Genomic DNA, 21,782 nt, shown 5'->3' with positions numbered 1-21,782 from the left:
TGAATCAAAAGTTCAAAAAAAACTTGATGAGCGATGCCAAATATAAGCGTATTTTCATTGATTTACTACAATCATCATTCCAATATGTATAAAAAATGATAGCAATGAGTAGAATTTAAAGATGGGGGCACTTACACGTTTGGCCGCTCGGCCAAAAATACTTCTATCCGCTAACTAATATACATAATAGTACATCTGTGTATATTATCCTTCTTTATGAAATTAGAGAAACTGCAAACAGTGTTAAAGTTAAATGTCAAAATTCAAATTAAGAGTCACGGGAACACTCGCGTTTGGAAATATTCTACCATGAAGTCTCTTACAAAAGAAAAGTTCTTTCCACAAAATTCTTGTACTGAAAGAATAATTGGATTTCGTGGATTTATCTTTGTCTAGTAGTGACCAGTAGGAGTAATAGTCGATATTCTTTTTTTTTTTTCAGTAATAGTCAATAATTACTATAATCAAACTTGGCTTCAATTTTCCAAGTAGAGGAAAGTCGTAACACGAGGCTTGAATTTTCCTTATGGCCAACTGGATTTGGGCCTCGCTTGGACTTTGTCTATACTCTATAGGGCAATTTGCACGGCTGTCCTTATTCGGGGGTGGTCTTTAATTTTTGTCCCTCAAATTCTTTGGTCTTTAATTTTTGCCTTCGTATCCTCGCTCAGTCAAAAATTTTAAAAAAAATTCGCAAGGCAGAGTTTGATTGCAAACTCTACTTAAGGCAGAGTTTTGCCTTCAGGCATTAAGGTAGAGGTTTGCTTTAAGACAATTTTTTTTTTTTTTAACTCAGCGGGAATTTTGCAAAAGTCTGCTTTAAGGCCTAATTCTTGCCCGAATAGGCCTAATTTTGTTACGAAACTCTACCGTGCGTTTTTTTTTTACTGAGCCGGGGTTCGAAGGTGGAGGCCAAAAATTAAAGACTAGCAATTTGAGGGCCAAAAATTAAAGACCAATGCCTTTGAAGGGAAATCTGCGCAAAAAAATGTACTCTATAGTACTGGAATCTGCTAAATTTTTGGCTGATCTATGTACCTTCCTAGTTTTCTTATCACCATTTAGATTTTATTCCTATTTTAAAAAATGGAAAAAGGGTAAAAAATGCCTTAAACTATGCGAAATAAACAAAAATGCCTCCGTTCATAGTTCGGTTAAAAAAATGCCTTTAAACTATGCTAAATTGAACAAAAATGACCTTAATGTTACTTAATTGGGTCAAAAATGCCCTTTTCCTAATAAATATATTGTTTCTTTTCTCTTAAACACACTTTTTTTTATAAAATAATTATTTTTAAAGAAACCTTTTCTTGCTTCATTTCTTTTAAAAATCCCTTTAACTAATAAAAAAGTGGGAAGTAATTTCTTTTCTTCTTAATCTCGTTTTATCAATTAAAATAAAATTACCCCATATACTATTTTAACTGATAATATAGGTTATATATATAAGATCATAGTAACCCATCATTGATTTTCATTTAGATAATGATAAAATTCTTTTTTCTAATAAAATAGAAAATATTTTTATTTCTTAATCTTTTCCGAATTGAAGTAGGATAAACATTTGATGATATAATCCTTGGTTTTAAAGTTCAGATACAACAATCATAATGCCATTAAACAAGAAAATTTATTACATTGCTTCAAATCACAAAATATCTTTAAGATATCGTCGATGGAGTTATTGTTGACCCTTTATCATTTTAACTTTAAAACCAAGGATTACATCCGCAAACGATTATCCTACTTCAATAGAAAAGATTAAAAAATAATTTTTTTATTAGGAAAAAGAATTTTATCATTATCTAATTGAAAATTAATGATGGGGTTATCATTATCTAATTGAAAATTAATGATGGGGTTACTACGATCTTATATATATGATATATCTTATCGGTTAAAAAAGTACATGTGGTAATTTTATGTTAATTGATAAAATGAGATTAAGTAGAAAAAAAAATTACCTCCCACTTTTTTTTATTAGGTAAAGGGATTTTAAAAGAAAAGAAACAAGAAAATGTTTCTTTAAAAATAATGCGTTTAAAAAGAAAAGAAACAATATGCTTATCAGGAAAATGACATTTTTGACCCAATTAAGTAACAATAGGGGCATTTTTGTTCAATTTCGTATAATTTAAGAGCATTTTTGGACCAAACTATGAATGGAGGGCATTTTTATTCAATTGCACATAGCTTAAGGGCATTTTTATTCAATTGCACATAGCTTAAGGGCATTTTTGACCCTTTTCCGTTTAAAAAATCGTACAAATATAGTCCTTAAAAATTCTCTTTCCAGACAATGTTAGCCTCAAATCAATATTTACTCACATATTGCTCAATGTTACATATAAAACATTAAAATGTCGTCTAACGTTCGTAATAACTTACAATTTTAGACCATAGTCTAACATTTTTTCAAAAAATTTTCAATTTGCTCAAAAAAACATTCTTTAGACCGTAGTCAAAAAGATCATAAATTGCAAAATAAAATAAAAAGAGGTTTATTCACTAAATAGCTATGCTAAAAAGGGAAAACCTGACAGAAATTTCTGTAAATTTTCAAACTCCATTAAGAAGAGTTGAATTGCAAGGTTGTTGTGGTCTGGTTCCAATGGTGGGCACCGATAATCAATAATCATAAAAGTTGCAATCATAAGTTAGATGGAAAAGTTTATCATATTATAGACATATTGGAATGATGAATTATACCCTGCTATTATATTGATGGTTCCGGACTTGCTTGCAAGATATTATGATAAAATCTCTCTCTCATGTCACTGAAAAACAAATTTATGAACTATAACAAAGGCTCCTTAGTTACCATATAAGACAAAAACAATATTCATAATACCCGTTAACACACAAGATTTCTTGCTCTCTAATATTACCTTATGCTAGAAGTTCAAAATGCTTCACTCAGCTCATCATTCTATTTGTGTATTTGGACTTCTTATTACAAGATTATATTAAGGGTAAACCTCAATAACAGACCTTAATCCCAAAATAGGACTAATCTTGTAGTCGCTAAAACCAGCATCAAAGAAGAGTTTTGCCCAATCTTGTCGATTTCTTTCTTTTCCAGAAACATGAACCATCATGAGCACGTCTGAGAAAAGTTGAGTTTCATATGATTTGTTATCTCCTTTCTGGTTATCAACCACAATATCAATGATGATCACCTTTCCTCCATTCTCCTTGCTTGGAATTGCTTCTTTACATTTCTTCAATATTTTAACACAATCATCATCGCTCCAATCATGTAATATCCACTGCTTGTCATTCATCAAAGCATAATTTCTGTTATTATACAATTGAAGAAAAGGGAAAAGAAGAAGTAGTAAAATCAACATATTTTTTAGTAATGCACTCAATCCACTCCCAATTGAAACAGTTTGTGTTATTGCACTGTTTGTTAACTTAACCCAATGGGTTGAACCTAAAATGACCAATTAAAATTTAGGGTCAAACACGTCAAATAGTATAACCGGATGGGTCAAATGGCGTTCCAATCTCAAGCTATTTTCAGAGGGATTAGCTTTGATAGCTTTTGTTAGAAAGGAATAGGATGTTGGGTCATCTAAGGTGGGTTGAGTCATGACACGTTATTTGAGTCATCTTGATCAGACCTATTTTAACCTAAGCAATTTTCTGACGAATTAAATCGAGACACATGTAATGATTTGACCTATTTTGACCCTACCCGCACATTTTCACCTCTAGACACAAGTATGTTAAGTTACTATTTTTACCTTTAGCAAAATTGCGTCAGCAGAAGGAATGGACTTAAACATATCTCCTCCGACATAACTCAAGTTGTTGCTCCCTTCCAAGCCTTCAACCACATGCGGGAGATCGAAAACAAAGCACTTTAACTCTAGAAATGCATTGGAAATGGCTTTAGCCACGGTCCCAATGCCACCTCCAACGTCCACCAATGATGTCAACCCTTCAAAAACTCCCTTACCATTTTTAATCAGCACACTCATGATCAATCGGGCATCACTAGCCATGGCCTCGTTAAATAAACGGTTAAGCCTCGGTTCATCCCCTGCATATTCAAACAACGGCTTCCCATGTGCGGTCGCAAACGGGGTAGAGTCATCGTTCTTGAACCATTTGCCAAGTGAGTGCCACGGGTCCATTAAAATCGGATCCAGTTGCGCTTGCACAAATGGGACTAGACTCAAAGGCTCGTTTTTAAGGAGGAGACGTGAAGTCGGAGTAAGTAAATAGCCCTCTTCTTGATCTTGTTCTTCGTTACTCTTGGTTTGTATAAAGAAACCTGCGTGGATTAGAATACGCATGAGACGGTAAATACAATCCTGACCTTTGGATTTGTTGATGGAGAGGGCATTCACTAAATCGGAGAGGGTCATGGCTCGGCCATGGCTATGGATGATATCTGGAATTCCAAGCTGAATTGCACATTTGAGTGACATAGAGTTGATGTAATTGAATACATGGTTCGCTATGTGTGCCTGAGCAGCGAGGACTTCACTAGTTTCGTCTCCAATATTATGAGACAATGCCATATTTCTGAGATTTTCTTTGAGCTGTGTAGTGTTGTGAAGCTAAATTTATAAGAAAATTTAGAGGCCATGTCATGAATGAGATACCATCTTTAGAAGAATGAGGAGATTCTCAGCATCCGTAAACTTTGACTTGTTAAGATATATACTGATGAATCTATTGGAAAATCATTTATACTTAATGATTTTGTTCCAAATTTGAAATGGATCAGACATTACTTTTCTTGATATCATTCACATTTTACCAAAACATTTATGTCCGAAAATTGTAAAACATTTATTACTATATCTAATCTTCCTACTTTTACATGAACAAAGAAGATTAAGAATTACTCCCTCCGTCCAATATTACTTGTCCACTTTCCTTTTTTAAAAGTCAAACTATATAAATTTTGACCAACATTTTGAGGTATATTTTTTTCACCATAATAATATGAGAAGAATTGCAACTTATTATTTCGTATAGTATTTGAATATCTAAAGTATAATTTTAAAATATTGAATTGATCTAATCTAATTTAATTCCGAAAATTAATCAACTCGACTCTCGAAAAACGAAACAGGACGACTAATATGGGACCGAGGGAGTATCAAATTTGCATTCGTGCTACATCCAGATCATTAATAAAAGGAAAAATACATAAGTTGCTCCTGAATTTTTACCTAAATCATCTAAACAATTTAACTTTACGTGCAACATATCACCCCAACTCCCACGAACACATTTCAAAATATTTGGAGGGATCCAAATTGAGAAAAAAAAAAAGAGGTGGCTGAAAAATGGAGGATGGACTTCAAACATTTAATACTAAATTAAAGTAAATAAGTTAGATGCATATTTTAGGTGTCACCTGCAGAGGCGGATCCAGAATTTGGAGGCTCCGGATGTCATTTTTTCTAATCCAAATAGATAAATTTTTGATGGATTACGTTGGGCTTCGGTTCGGGTTATTAGCCTTTTCCATTCATATTAGACAAAACGATAGAACAAAAATACATGATAATTACAACAACTTGGCGCAAAGAGTAGACCTTTGGACTGTAAGACTTATGATAATTTAACTTTTTATATTTAAACAAATAACTAATAAGAGAGGGAAAAAGTCAAGAGTTAATTAATATTAATTACTAAAAGCAAGTAAAGAGGAATTAAGGAAATGCAAAAAGGAAAACAAAAAGGAAAACAAAAAGGAAAGAGACAACTGATATAAATGTTTCCTAAATTTGTGGAGTCAATTTGTAGAATTTATTGTGTGTTGCTGTGCTGTCTATTAATGCAGCAAGCCAAAAATGCAATTAAATGCTGTAAGCAAGGCTCGAACCCTCGTCACCAGGGGAAAACTTTCGCCCTTTGCCACTGGCACCATGAGGCCACTTGTTACTCCGGGTGGCAATCTAGCTATTTATACGATTTCATATGTATATATACATATATACATAGCGTTTTCACCGAAGCTTGCCGGTGGCGTGGCATCCCCTCGGGCCTTAGTAGATCCTCCCCTGGTCACCTGATCAAGCATGTTGAATTTGTTTTTCGCTTCCTGAATCAATCTCAAAGAGTACATAATATTTGTTCCCAAGTTTGGAGAGAGATTAACGCTGAAATTACTAGTGTATCCATCTCGATCTAGGAACTAGCTCCCCTTCTTTAGACCTTTTCTCCGTCTTCGCAAGTGCATGTTTGGATGGGTCACACTTGTTCTATTTAAATTATCAAAGGTCTCGGTTAAATTAACTTACAAACATCTTAGCCTAAGGGATATAATTGAGGAAAACACTCCCCAGATGGTGATTCGCGAACCTTACACTGAGAGGAGGGGAATGTTTTCATGCTCTCAGCGTACGTTAAGCGCTGACTACTAACGTACACCTAGGGCTAGAAATTACGACCCGCACCGGCTCCAACTCAAACTCTCCGGCGAAACTAGTGATTCTGGGAGATGATTCTACTAACAAACTCCCGTCACTCACGTTTGGAAGTTTTCTCCCTCCCCAATCTATTCCTGAGGAGGTTGAGGGATTTGGATCCAATTCTGAATCGCAGAAGTTAGTTCGACTACAAGATTTTGGTGTCTCTGGTGACCATACGGTAGCTTGAAAACTTCAATTCTCTAAAGCGGCGACATCAACACAACCTACTCCGATGGAGAAGAAGGATTTCGCAAAAATAGACTTGCTCCAATAGGTAAACCTCTATCCTATGTTGCTCCATCTACAAAACAGGGGAAACTCTGTGTTACTATTGAGGAAGAGGATGCGACATCTTAGATAGCGTATTGGAAGAATGCATTGATAGGGTTTGTAGTCGGAGATACCCCATAGATGAAAACAATGGAAGCTTATATCTTACATGCTTGGCCTGGAATAACAAAACCACAAGTCCTTGCTCATGACTCAGGCTCCTTTATTTTTCGTTTTGCTAATCTTGAAGATTTTGAACAAGTGTTGTTGGGAGGACCTTATTCTTTTCATAACAAACCTTTCATTGTTCAGAATTGGGAAATTGATTTTGAATTCAACCCGGATTGTCTAACAACCATTCCCCTTTGGGTAAATTTTCCTGGATTTCCAGTTGGATATTGGTCCATCGAAGCCCTAAGTAAAATTGCCAGCACAGTGGGTCGACCAATTTACACTGATAAATATACAACTAATATGGACCGAATTTCTTATGTGAGGGTTCTGGTTGATACTGATGTCTCACAACCCTTGGTTGAGTCTATTGAAATCACTACTTCATTTGGTGTCTTCACTCAAACAATAAACTATGATTGGAGACCTAAGTTTTGTACTAATTGTATGAGGTTTGGGCACACAGTGGAAGAATGCTGGATTGGTGGTGTAGAGGAGGTACAAGAGGCTCCAAAAAGAAAAAAGAGAAATAGAAGAAGAAGAAGAAGACAGGTTAGACAAGATTGGGTAGCAAGGGAAGATGTTGGTATGAACCCTGGTGAATCTGTAGCAGATAATGTTAGGATGCAAACAAATAGGGATGGTTATGGGAAACACAACTTGCTAGCAAGGGTCCTAGTAACAAGAACCAGCCTGCCTCTCCATCCAATACAACTAGTACTAATGCAAATAGATTTGCTACCCTCCAGGACAAGTCCATTAATGCTGAAATAGGAAAAACTGGAGACCCTTGGGTCTCACATAACCCCCCATGATCATTTCTACTTGAACATTAGGGGGCTAAAGCAGCCCCTAAAGCAGAAAGAGGTGACCCTCTTTTTGAAAAAGCATAGAATAGATGTATTTGGGTGCCTAGAAACTAGAGTTCAGGAACATAAATCCTAAGGGATACTCAGGAAAATTGCACAAGGGTGAATTACTTGTTGTAACTATCCAATGGCACAAAATGGGAGGATATGGTTATTTTGAAAAGCTCAGTTACAATTACAGGTGATTAAGGTTGAGGAGTAGTTTATTCATTGTCATCTAGCTGATCCAACTACCTCATTTGAAACTGAATTCACAATTGTGTATGCAAAGAATGATATTCAACAGAGAACTATACTATGGGGTGAGTTGAGGCAGTTGGGAAATAAAATTCAAGGTGCTTGGCTGTTAGCTGGTGATTTTAACAATTTACTATCTAGTGAATACAAAGTTGGAACCCCTGTAACACCTGCTGAGACTCAAGAATGTAAAGACTGCATTGATAATCTTCATCTCACTCCTCTAAGGTCTAAGGGTTGGCACTTCACTTTTTGCAATAAACAACAACATGATGATAGGGTATATACTAAAATTGATTGGGCTTTTGGGAATGCATACTGGATTCAGCATATTGGGCATATTGAAGCTGATTTTTCAAATCAGGTGTATTAGAACACTCCCCTATCTTCAACCATTACAAACCTCAAGCTAATTTACACCCAAAACCTTTCAAGTTGTACATGACTGTTATGAACCATCCATATTTCAAAGATATCTTTACATGTTCACGGAGGCAAGCTTATAGGGGCACCTATATGTTTCAGCTTAATCAGAAATTGAAATGCCTCAAGGAGAATCTAAGGAGCCTTCACTCCTATATGGCTTCCTATACTTAGAGGCTCCAACAGGCTAGGCAAAAACTGGAAATTACTCAAGGCTAACTATCAAACTAGCCCCTAAATCAAGCTCTTATTGAGGAGGAACAAAAACTGATACTAGAGATACATAAGTGGAGTAGTGTTGAGGAACAAGCTTTAAGGCAGAAATAAAAGGCAAGATGGATTTTATGTGAAGATGCCAACTCAAAACATTTTCATGCTCAATGCAAAATCAGAGCTAGCAGGAACAACATTACTTCTATCTATGACTGTGCTGAAAATAAAATTACTAACCCTTTGCTTGTTGAATAGGAATTTATCTCTTTTTTCACCAACTTAATGGGCTCAGCAGCTGCAGAAATGCCTTGTGCTAACTCTGAAGTTATTAAGAAGGGTCCATGCCTATCCTATGAACAGAAATGCACCGTCACCCACCAAAGAGATACTCAACGCCGTAAAAGGACATGCCACATGACAAGGCCCCAGGGGTAGATAGGTACCCTATTGAATTTTTCACTCAAAAATTGGGAAACTGTCAAAGAAGATATGCTCAAAGCAGTTAAAGAATTTTTCCTAACTGGTAAGCTGCTTAGGTCTGTTAGTTGCACTGCTGTCACTCTGGTCCCCAAAACTCCTTCTCCTACTTTGGTAAAGGACTACAGACCCATAGCTTGCTGTACCACAATATATAAAATCATTACCAAAGTCCTTACCAATAGAATTAAGAGTGTCATTAGCACTATTGTTAGTCCATCCCAGTCAGCCTTTATTGAGGGTGGAAGTATTATAGACAACATTCTGTTTAGCCATGTATTGTTCAAATGGTATACAAGGAAAGGCTTATCCCTTAGGTGTGTCATGAAAGTAGACTTGAGAAAGGCCTATGATTCCATTAAATGGTGCTTTCTCAAAAGTATGCTTGTTGATCTTGGTTTTCCTTTTAGATTCATCCAATGGGTCATGGAGTGTATCACCTCAGTCTGTTATTCTTTAGTATTGAATCGGGGTCTTACTAAACCTTTCCAGGGTAGAAGAGAGATCAAGCTGGGTGACCCTATGTCCCCCTACTTCTTTGTTATTGCAATAGAGTACTTGCAAAGAGAACTCAATATAGTAGCCATAGATAAACAATTCAAATTCCATCCCAGATGTAAAAAGCTAGGAGTGATGCACATATGCTTTGCTGATGACCTGTTAATATTATGTAAAGCTGACGTTTATTCTATTAAGCTGCTCCAAGAAGCTTTTCACAGGTTCTCACTTGCCTCTGGTTTACAAGCTAATACTGACAAAAGTTCTATTTATATGTTTGGGGTAAATGATTCTCTTAAATTGGAAATTCTAAATACCTTGGGGTTCTGCGAGGGACATCTGCCCTTCAAGTATCTTGGTGTCCCCCTATCCTCAAAGAAATTAACTATTGCTGAATGCTTGCCTCTTGTGGAGAAAATTACTGATAGAATCAAATGCTGGTCAGCAAAATTACTCTCTTATGCTGGTAGACTGCAATTGATTAAGTCTGTGGTGTTCGGCATTCAAAATTATTGGGCACAAATTTTTCTTCTACCTAAAAGTGTAATGAAACTAATCAATAGCATCTAGAGATCCTTCTTGTGGACTGGGGATGCAATCATCTCTAAGAGAACTCTGGTTTCCTAGGAAAAGAATTGCTCACCAAGAGCAGTGGGTGGAAAAAATGTAATGAATCTGGAAAACTGGAATAGAACTGCCATTGTTAAGCAGCTATGGACAATCTTTGAAAAGAAGGACTGCCTTTTGGTTAAATGGGTTCACATCTATTATATGAAGGGTTGTATAGACTTGCACTATTCCAAGTTCAGCTATTAGGGTTAGGCAAAATACATCAAAACACCCCTAAACTATACGAGCGACCTATTATGTCATACCCTATTTTAACCGGGGTCAAAATAGTTTATAACATCCCGATAATTCCGGGGTTAATTAAAGTTAAGAGTCGCCACCTAATTAATTACGGTGAATTAGGACACCTAAAATTTATTAAAGTAGTTATCTAAAGTTAACTCTGTTTAAGGTCTGCGAAACTTAAGATTCTAGGTAAGGGTTCAATTAACCTAGAGGGAAGGTATTAGGCATCCTCTAAGTTCCGTTAATAATGGTTAATCCGACCGGACTTAAATTTAATTAGGCTAAGTGTGAATATAGTATTTTAAATATTTAAGAAAATATCTTGAAAGTATTGCTAAAGTTATAGATAGAAGTAAAATTTTGTTTAAAATAAAACTTGTAAAAAAAAAAGTAGTGATTGCATAAAAGAGTTTAGTTGTAAATAAACCAAAAGAAACGGAATGAGTAATGTTTATAGGTATTTGGAATATGAATTACACCAACTAGCGAATTAAATTGTATTTGTAAAGTTATTGCAAGATTAATATTAATGTTTTAACAAATATGTATTTCGAGTATTCTAAGATAGTAGGAGTAAATCTTGATTCTTTTAGCTTTAAAACATATAGTCATGCTAAAAATCAATTTGTTCTTGAAGTAAATATTATAGGTATTATAAATCACTTTGATGTAAAAAAAAAAAGAAAACTTGTAGAGTTAATTAGTGGTTTAACTACCCATTACTAAACTAAAGCCCCCTTAATGTCTAGAATTTATCTAAGTTACTAAAAAGATAAAATGTTAATCATACAAAGCAAATAAAAACAATAAAAATAAAGTAGAGAGTAAAAAGGGTAAATGGATTTGGCCCATTTATTAGGGCCCAGCTGAACTGTTCACGTTTATTGGGCTTAGGCCCAATAAATTCCTTTGTACTGCTGCTGCGGCTGTTTGCTATTTATTGGGCTTGGCCCGGAATCGTTTTACATTTTTTGGGCAGTGGACAGAGCTGCAGTGGAGAATTTGTTCTCGTTGGGCCTTGGCCCAACACCAAATGCGGAAGACGACGAGTCGCTTGGACTCGTATGCGAGATGTCATGCATAAGAAAGGAAAAGAAAAGAATTAGAGCATGATCATTAAACATGGAAAACTTGAAGACTAATATTCATATGCGAATAAACATCCAAATTAAAGCTTAAAACTCGCAGCCAAACTAATAACATAAAAATAGATAAACGGGCAAACAATACCCAACGGAGAAGTTGGAAGAAAACAGATGCAAGCTCAATGGCGTATTTAAACAACAAAAAGGAAGTGAAGAAAGTAGACCCAAACAAGCGTGACGATTTCAATTTTCTAGATAATGACCCCTGTATACACATTATATATATTCATGCTTACACACACATAATCAAACTACCACACATTTGCAACGTAATGTCATGAAGAAATGGGCAGACAGACTCTTCTTCGAGGTACATGACGGGCTAAGAGAAATCTTGATGAAGAATGATAAGAAGTTTCCACAATCAACCTCATTTTATAACACAGTGGTGTCAAACATATCAGGCAGCCTACTACTATCAAGCAAACCAGGAGTATGCTAAGCATCTTTAGACGAACATAGAAACCAATTAGCAAACTGGAAGGGATGATGCTTGTCAGGAAAGGTTCTACACTAAATCTTCACACTCAAATTTTTCAAAATAGCATGAGAATGAGACTATTTTCATTTATGCCAGAATCTTACTCGTTGTTTAAATCATTTTAGTCAATATAATGGAGAGTTTCCCAATTCAAAAATAGACTCTCAGGCAGTTACGACTTGATTGAATAAGTCTATTGGACTTTCCATAGAATTGAGTTATATCAGCAATGAAAACTTTAAGTAGGACCACTGGCTGCTATCATAGATGAAATATACTTATTCCCAAATGAATTATGGACTATCTTAATAGACTAAGAGTGACTCTGATCAGCATATAAGAACGACCTAAACACTTCGAAACCATCACTGAATGCACTACAGACCCTAAGACTTCAGATTACCCAAAGAAAACAAAGTAGGGAATATTCATTAAAGGACAAGAATCTCTTTACTCAGTGTTAGGCAAATCCCAGGCAGTTTTTATATCAGGCTGGATGAAGACAAGTTTAAAAAGGTTATGTTGCAGTCTTAAAACAGTATTTCGAGTCAAGCATCATGTTCAAACTGAATCATTTATCAAAGGATTGGGTCGATACGTAACGCATAACATCCGTTAAAGTCGACTATTCTACGGACAAATCGCATATTCAACATTAGTAGAATCGAACTAACGAACTGATCGTGAAAGCCAAGCTAACAGACATAAATATTACACTAGACACGGATGCCTCAATTAAAACTATATTAATGATAAACCGAACTAAGTAACCGGTACAACCATCCACTAATATTAACAAATATCAACCAACCTAACAGCTAACTGTCGCACAAATGAAGCACATCGACATATGAAACAAACAGGAAAGTACTTAAACTACTAATAAACAGATGACGAAGAGATATTTACCGACCTGTTTGTGGTGCAGTGAAGCAGAGACTGGAGTCTCGAATCCACTCTCGTTCTTAAAGTGACAAGTCGAAAGAGTAATACGACTTAGTTTTCAACTGGGTGTTCCCAAGTGTAGTGAGTAAAAATGTAAAAAATAATTAGGAATGATTTGAATGGCTGACCAGAGCTCCCTCAAACTGGTCTCATGCCTTGTATTTATAGTCTCAAGATAGGTTTTTTTGATTTTGAAATTGGCGGGCTGTTGAACTAGGGTTTTCCCGAAACGAATTGAAATGAATCCGTTTGAATCTCAGTATTGAAAGTATCTTCAAACAGATTTCAAAATAGTCTGAATTCGGATTTTATCTATAAATGGTTCGACCATTTACGGTCTTTGAGGATGAACGTACGTTTGAAGTAAGAAAAGGAATGCTTCCTGTCAATGATAGAAAGCTCAGCCAGAGCAGGCGTGAAGATAATTTGGCATGAAAATGGATAGACAAGAACTGCCATGACTAAAGAGAAATAGGGTTTTGCTAAAATGGGGAGAGGTGAGAGGAAAAGCTTGTGCGGCACTGTGTATTGCACGAAAATGGTGCTGTTGGCATCTGCCATGGTTAAAAGGGGCTTGGTTCTTGGCTTAGAAGAGGAAAGAAAGATGAGGGATTAGAGAGAGAGAGGAGGAGAGACGAGAGAGGAAGAGAGGAGAGAAGGTAGCAGTGCGGCTGAAGAGGGGAAAAGAGAAAGAGATTAGGGTAAAAAAAGTAATGGGCTGGCCGGGTCGGGTGGAAAATGGGCTATGTATGGTGATAAATTTGGGCTATTGTTTGGCTGAAAATATAGTCTTCCTCCTCCATTTTGGGCTTCTAATTTAATAACTAGTATAATATATATAGTAATTAGTACGTAGAAAGTAAAGGGTTTAATAAAGTAAAACTAATTTAACGAGTACAAATCCTAAAATGAAACGATGACGAACTATTTAAAATTTGTGATAAAGTAATACTAGTAATGTTGATAGTGAAATAGTGAACGTTAATAATAGTGAAAATAAAGTTTTTAGCTAATCAATAAATTTAGAAGCCCGATTAAATAAAATTAAATAAAGGAGGGACAAAATTGGGTGTCAACATATTACATACCTTAACATCTTAAAAGTGAATTAAATTACCCCTCCACAGACCAAAACCCCCAATTAGTGAATGGCGTGGGCGACACTCGCCCTTGGGTGAAGCCACGTATTAAATGAACTGATTTATTTTATAATCACGTCATTATAATATATTTAACATAATAAACCAATTTTAATACCCAAACCCATTTTTAACACCCCCATACCCATTTTAACACCCCAAACCTAGTTTCAAATCACCCAAACCCACATCAGACGCCCAAATCCTAATTCAAGAAAACCAAACGACACCACAAACAACAAATCGTTCAATATTGGTCCTAAATCATATATTTTTTTTACTTTACCTACTTAATATTGTCGGATTTCATAGAGTTTTTTAGTTTTTCTTCATCTTAAACCTATAATCGAAGTGTTGGTGATTTTTTGAACTTGGACGATTCGAAGTTAGCTTTTTTGTTGACGTTTGGAGGACAAACATCGGCTGTGTTACTAAAAGGTTAGTCCCTTGTCTCATTTTGTTTTTGTGTTGTGCAATTAGAACTAGGGTTTTTTTGCGTCTTTAATTTTTCTGCAAATTTACAAAACAAATGACCTGCAAATGCTTGAATATGTAAATGTTGATTTGGTTGTTGTGTATTTCATTCACTATGAAATTGAAGTATTTTTATCGTTTTTGTGTCGAAATATGCCTTATGAACTGATTACTTTGCGATTTTACCATGGTGGGAATTTAACGACTGGCAAAAATCCCTACGTTGGTGGACAAGTAACTGAATTTACATGTATGGATTTAGATAGGTTTTGTTACTTTGAATTGCTTGATTGTGTGAAAGAATTAGGGTATGAACCTGGTAAATGCACCATTTATGTTAAATTTATCGATAGTGTGGTATTGGTAGAAATCAAATGTGATAGGGATACAACCCGAGTTCTTTGCGTATGTTTGGGGGGATGGGGATATTTTGGAGGCTTTTGTGTGTCACATGGTTGAAGAGGCCCTAGTGGTCCCCCTTATTAGAATATGTAACCATGTGGAGGGGGAAAAGTGATGTTTCTTTTGATAAAGTGGGTCAAGACATTGGGGGTAGTGGTGTTCCATCTTTTGATGCCTTTGATGCTGATTTAGAGCCATTCAATAAACTTCCTTTTGAACCAACTCAAAATACTGCCCCTCTCCAACTTAACTCTCCAAGTTCTATCCCTTGTACTCCTCCAACTATTGATAATACTGAATCAAATCTTGCTTCTAATACTACTGTTGCTGCATCAAATCCTGCCCCTAATACTACCACGATCGAACCAAACTCGCCCCTAGCACTACAACCGCCGCATCAAATCCCCGCCCCTACTACTACTAATGAATCTATTTTCGCCCTCACTACCGTCGAATCTTCACAAACTAGGGCTATCCCTAATTTTTCTCCGAAACCGGTAGTGATTTAGATTCATACCTAGATGGATTGTTTGATGAAAGAGAAGCACATAGTGAGAGTGATGTGACAGAGGAGCTAAGGGGTTTTAGGGAGGAAAAGAGAGTTGGAAAAAGAAAAAGAAGGAAGAGGGGTGAAAGAGCTCCTGTCCCTGAACATGTTAAGTTAGGTTCAGGACCAAAAGGGCCAGATGTGGGGTATGATGAATCTGGAGGTGCTAATAGAGACACCATGGAAGGTAAGTTGGCTGGTGATGAGCCTTATTACCCCTCGAAGTCGCTTCGCCACTTTTGAGATCGATCTGATGACATATCTAATGATGATGAAAGAGTAGTTGAACATAGAGTAAAAGCAAAAAGAAGGAAGGTGACAAACAGAGTTGTGTTTGATAAAACCTCCAAGAAAATAGTGTGGGAAACAAAGCCCCAATTTGAAAGTGTTAATGAATTTAGAACTGCAGTTACCAAGTATGCGACCACGAGCATTTTACCCATTGAAAATGTATTAATGAACCTACAAGGGTAAGGGTTAGGTGTGTCGATGGTTGTCCTTGGCTTTTATTTGCTAGTCTTGACTCTAGGACTAACAACTTTGTGGTAAAGAACTATAATCCAATTCACAAGTGTGACCCTACCATAATAGGAACAAGCTTTTGCAATACCAAATTCTTATCTAGTCACTATAATAAGAGAATAAAGGAACAACCAAACATTAGGATTTTTTGAGTTTGGGCAGAATTTCATTAGAAGCGAGTTGGATCTTTATGTTGGTAGAATCGTGTAGAAGAGCAAGAAACAAGGTTTTAGCCGAGTTGATGGGTGACACGTTTTGGAGTTTGGGGAGGATTTTAGATTATAGGGATGAGTTGTTAAGATCAAATCCAGGTAGTACATGTGTAGTTAGGCTTAGTGATGAGACATTTGAAGGTGGAAAATGTTTAGACGATTATCTACATATGTTTTGATGCAATGAAGAAGTCATACTTAGTCAAGCGGTATAAGTGCATTGGTTTGGATGGTTGCTTTTTTAAAGGGAATCTCAAAGGGCAATTACTTGTTGCTCGTTTGTAAAGATGGAAACAATCGATGATGCCACCGGCTCCGGCGTAGTTGAGGTTGAGAACAAGCACAATTGGACTTGGTTTATTAGAATTTTAAAGGAAGATCTTCGGTTGAGAGATGGGACGTACGATATAACATTGCTATAATAGATATCACTAAGGTAAGATTTAAGTGTTGAATTCACTCCATTTCATAACTCTTTACTCTAATGTTCTTTTACTTTACTAACTACCTCGTTTTTTATTCCTCTGGGGTCTTGAAAGTGCCATAAAAGAGCAAAATTTTTGCCCAATGTTGAACATAGAATGTGTGCTAGGCATGTTTTAGCCAATTGGTCCCAAAAAAACAAAGAGGCCTTGAGAGGAAGAATCTAAGTTTCCGGGAGGTGTGTAAAGTCAACTTTGAGTCTCGAATGAGAACTTAGACTACATGAAACTTTTGGGAGAAAAATGTCTTGATAAGTTGATGTACTACAACCTCGAAAGGTGGAGCAAGTTTTATATGAAATATACCACAAAGTGTGACGACATTATAGACAATAATAGCATTTGAATGTTTCAACTCTTGATATCTTTTGCCGCAAGGCACAAGACCGTAATAACTATGTGAAGAAATAAGAGTCAAAATGATGAAAGAGAGTAGGACGGATGAGGGAGTTTTGTGACAGTTGGATTCATGACTTTTCTCCAATGGCATTGAAAGTTCTGACAGAGCATACTGCAAGGTCTATGAAATGCAGTATTGAATGGAATTCTAATACAGGGTATGAGGTTCTTGAAGGTCATTTTAGACATGTTGTGGATCTGCCTAGGCAAACTTGTTCTTGTAGAGCATGGATGTTGAAAGGCATCCCATGTCCTTATGCAACTTTGCTCTTCACACAAGAGGTTGAACCCAATGGATTACATTTCTCAAAGGGTATTCTAGAGATACCTATATGAAGACATATAGCTACTTTATTCAACCAGCTTCTCAACTTTGAAGATGCAGCCACCATCCACAAATCCTACCGTTATACCACCCGAAGTGAGGAAGATGTCGCTGTGTGTGCCTAGGACCTCGTTAGAGGAAAGAGGCAAATGAACCCAAAAAAAAAGGAAAACTCTCCAAAAGGGGTTAAAATGACATGCGCAGTGTCGTCATACCCTGTGTCATAATAAAAGGAGATGTCTTAGTGAGCCTCGCAACCGCCGGCTCAAGTGCAGCAAGCCTGCTGTCGCCCAAGTTCGGGGCTGATTCTTTGGCCCAAGTTCGAGTTACGGCCCAAGAAAGGCACCCGTCGCAACCGGGTAAAGAAAGGGGGGCCAAAGGGATCGAAAAGGTAAATAATTTCACATACTTTATGTATAGTTGATACAAGGCTGAGTTAGTTGCTAATATTTTGGTATAATTTAAGAGTGTTGCTCTTTTAAAAGGCCAAAGATGGTTAGAATGGGAGTGTTGCACACACAAAGTGGAGCAACTATCATCAATGTAAGCTTGTTCTATGTTTAACAATTAAATATCATTTTCTGAAATTAAGTACCACTAACAAGTAGTTCTATTCATTTGAGCAGCCTGGATTGCCTAGTGAAAGGGTTAGAAACATCAAATCAAGTGCAGTTGTCACTGGTGAACTGCAGCACAAAGCAAGTGGTGGTGTGAAATGGCAAGGAAGACAAGCTATGACCTCCGTGCGACTTTCAACAAGGAAGGGACAAAAGCGCAGTCAAACTAAAAAGATCAAAGTTGTACAATGAGCCATGCGCACCACTCGCTCAGTGAAATTGTCAAAGTAGTGGCCGCATTGTGAATTTGACCATTCTATCTTTACTTTATGTTTTTTGGCAGCCGTGGGATCGCTTTGTGAATTTGTCTATGTAGTTGTTTTTTAAATACTTGTTTAGGCATTTGGATCGCATTTTTGGGGTTAACTATGTGCAAAATACATCAAATCTATATTTTGGGTACAGTTTAAGGTTGATTTGATATATTTTGCCTTAACTATATGTAGTGGTTTGGTAGATATGACTGCATTTAAGTTTGTTTTAGGCAATTGTGATCGCACTTGAATTACCGGGATCGCACTTGAATTGGCAAATGTGATCGCATTTAACGTTAGTTCTTGTCTATGTAAAGTCACTTCTTTGATCAATGGTTATGCCGTGATCGCGTTTAACGTTAGTTCTAATGCTTTCTGCAATGTCTAATAAGTTTTGAATTTATGTCCAAAACCTTGTATCTTTATGGCAATTTTGTTAGATTTTATTGTTGGCAGTTTTGTTAGCCTTTATTGTTGGGTTGAATGGCACGATTTTGTCAGTTTTGGTCAAGTCTTGGTACACTTTTGAAGTCATTGTAATCTATTTTCCGAATTTATTTCCTGGTCAAGTTTTTGACCACTTCCTTGGCTTCTTTATGAGGTGGTTGGTGATTAATGCTTCACCCAATTCTTATTAAATCATAGTTCTTTCACTACTTTCTCATTGCAACCCCTCAAACCAAAAATGACTACCATCATAACAATATTTGAGAAGAAGTTAACAAAATCATACGTTGACAAGGATGACTTCATATTTCCTTCCCATACTTTCCAATTCCTTCCAAACCATGACCGTGAAGCGGTTGTTCTTCACAATGCTCATGCCTACTATATGCAATATAAAGTGGGTGCATATAAGCGTCTTTTCCAAGGATGGAAGGCGTTTGTTGATGACAACGGACTGCAAAGAGGAAATTTTTTGAAATTTCAAGCTTGCGAGGTCAGCGGGCGCATATGCTTCTTCGTTAATAAGAAGGCACCGGAGATCGTAATTATAGAAGAGGTCTCTTTATTTCTTTCATGTTTTATGCCTTCGATTAATGAAAGTTCTTTCAATGTTACATGTGAAATTTTGTTACCGTTTTTATGCCTTATACTTACTAATTTTGCAAAGCAATTGCACAAGACTAAGAATTGCACAACAACAACATTACGTACCTAACATTGCCAATTCATTCCACAAAATGCCAACACTAACAAGTTGTTTACAACACTAACAAGTGCAACCCCGCTAACAATATGCCAAAAGCACCAAAAACTTACTACTACAAAATAAACCCTAACGACATGCCAAACTACAACAAGAGCTTAGTGGCAACTTCATTGAAACACCTCTTAAAAAAAAAAAAGTTTTGAAATAGAAAACTTACTACTACAATACAAATACACAATAACGAAATCAAAAGAACTTCCTCCCTTTTCTTGGAATTAGCCAACTTGCTCTTCCACTTCTTCTCTTTTCCTTCATCTTCTTAATGTCTTCTCCAAATTTTCTAGTTGAATTTCTATGTTGTTCATATCAATTTTGCTTTCCACTAGGAGTTTGATGACGGAAGAAGGCTTGTAATCATCTTTTCCAAAAGCCTCCAATGATGCTTCAAGTTCACCAATTCTTCCCACCAATTTAGGAATAACAAATTTGGATCTTGGATCCTGTCGCATCCTTCCAAAGATAAAAATCATATGATCTAGCACCCTAAAATGTAATAAAATCAATAAAAAAAAATCAGTCTTTCAACTCTTCAAAGTTCAATATTTGAAAGGCAAATTCACTTCGTCAAGGTTCAATTTTTGAAATAAATTTCACTTACACCATAATATGGACAACTCCAATATCTTCTACTAGGGTTCCTTGGGGTCCAAGAAATCAACAATGGCAAAGAAATCCATGTTTGCATATACATCCTTAACTTCACGATCATCCTCTTGCTTACAAAACTTACTTAAGCCTATTTTAGCCATTGTATAACAATCTTTACCAGAAAAGAGAAAAAAAAAGAAGCAAATTAAGCAGTGCTCCATACGAAATGAAAGATTACAGACAAATGCAAAAAAAAAAAAAAAAAAAAGGTGAATCCTAGGCTTATTTTACAGCTGCGAAATACAAACAATACTTGAGCTTATACAAAGAGAACAAGCTAAATAAAGTTGAATTTAGTTACCTTTGATTAAAAAAAACAAATCGGGGTTGAGCTCCGATTTGGGTATGTTCTTGACACTTAGGGGAGTTAGGGTTCTAAATGTTTAGGAAGGGTATGGGTAAATGTGGGTGGGTGAAAATTTGAAACCTAACCGAGATTATTAATTAGGATTGTTTAATTGATTTTCCATTTTTTTAAAAATTATAATGGCCCTTTTACAAACCCAACGCGCTAAAAAATGTGGATAAATACGCGAGTTTGGATGCTGTGGAGGGGTGTTAATTCACTTTTAAGATATTAAGGTGTGTAATAGGTCGGTCGTATAGTTTAGGTGTGATATCGACATTTTGGGTATAGTTTAGGGGTGTTTTGATGTATTTTGCCACTAGGGTTATCAGGAAAATATTAGAAGCCAAAAAATTTATACTGCAGACACCAAATCTTCAGGGAGATATCTATGGCAGATTTCATGCAGTAGTGATTCAAGCAAGATTCTCCATCAAGAAGATGTAAATCTCCATGATTCCCCAGCATACTCAAGTCCCATGGAAAAGAATGTTGTTCCCTCGTGTTCATAACCCAGAGAAAGCCACAAACTTAAGCTCGGAAAACAGGTAAGTAGAAAAGAAATGCAACCTAAAGTTGTAAAAATTATTAAATGAAGAAATATCCAAGACCACAGATTCAACGTGTGTCCCCCATGAATTTAATCCCCCCTCACCGTGCTCGAGGTTCATGGATTATTTCCTCCCATGATATAACGGATATGCACACCGTCGTAGCAAGAATTGGCGGTACCTCAAATGCCTACGACTTCGACGAACTCAAATTCGGTGGGAACAAAACACACAAGACTGATAGAGCTGGATTAATGATTGACTAACTAAGTTGGTGTGAATGAGAAAATGGAGGGAAAAAAGACAATGGAAGAAAAATGAAGTTTAAAAGCAAAGTTCTTTGAAAGGAGCTTTGTACCACATCAGTGGTAGAAAGGGAAAGTTATGTGCTTATATTAGAAAACACTTCTTCTAGCTCTTAAAGTGTTGAGAAGAGGGACTCCTCGCGCTAAATCGCTGTCGCTCGCCTTGCCCGTCAGTTTTGACGGATTGGTCAAATGATCCGATCGATTGATAATCTTTTTGGACCAAATTTATTTAAAATTTATCTTCATTTTCCGAAATTATTTTTTATTTACGCGGAAAATATTAATTAGTTAATTAGTAATTAATTAAATTTAAATCCCA

The 21,782-nt window shown here is 36.2% G+C and overlaps 2 protein-coding genes across 2 annotated transcripts; one reads left to right on the top strand and one right to left on the bottom strand.

Annotated features, from left to right (window-relative positions):
- Positions 1-2,813: 2,813 nt before the first annotated feature.
- Positions 2,814-4,619, bottom strand: LOC132058247 (trans-resveratrol di-O-methyltransferase-like). The gene is made up of 2 exons (XM_059450799.1): positions 3,750-4,619; positions 2,814-3,269 (listed from the first exon to the last, which is right to left on the bottom strand). Exons 1-2 carry the CDS (start codon positions 4,530-4,532, stop codon positions 2,967-2,969), a joined length of 1,086 nt encoding a protein of 361 aa, XP_059306782.1. The 5' UTR covers positions 4,533-4,619; the 3' UTR covers positions 2,814-2,966.
- A 4,907-nt stretch (positions 4,620-9,526) lies between these two features.
- Positions 9,527-10,414, top strand: LOC132057598 (uncharacterized). Its single transcript, XM_059450224.1, has 2 exons — positions 9,527-10,141; positions 10,226-10,414. Exons 1-2 carry the CDS (start codon positions 9,527-9,529, stop codon positions 10,412-10,414), a joined length of 804 nt encoding a protein of 267 aa, XP_059306207.1.
- The last annotated feature ends 11,368 nt before the right edge of the window (positions 10,415-21,782 follow it).

This window comes from Lycium ferocissimum, chromosome 5, assembly GCF_029784015.1.
Source record: "Lycium ferocissimum isolate CSIRO_LF1 chromosome 5, AGI_CSIRO_Lferr_CH_V1, whole genome shotgun sequence".
Lineage (NCBI taxonomy): Eukaryota > Viridiplantae > Streptophyta > Magnoliopsida > Solanales > Solanaceae > Lycium > Lycium ferocissimum.
Note: the sequence above shows the minus strand (reverse complement) of the source record. Positions and strands in the feature narration are given on the sequence as shown.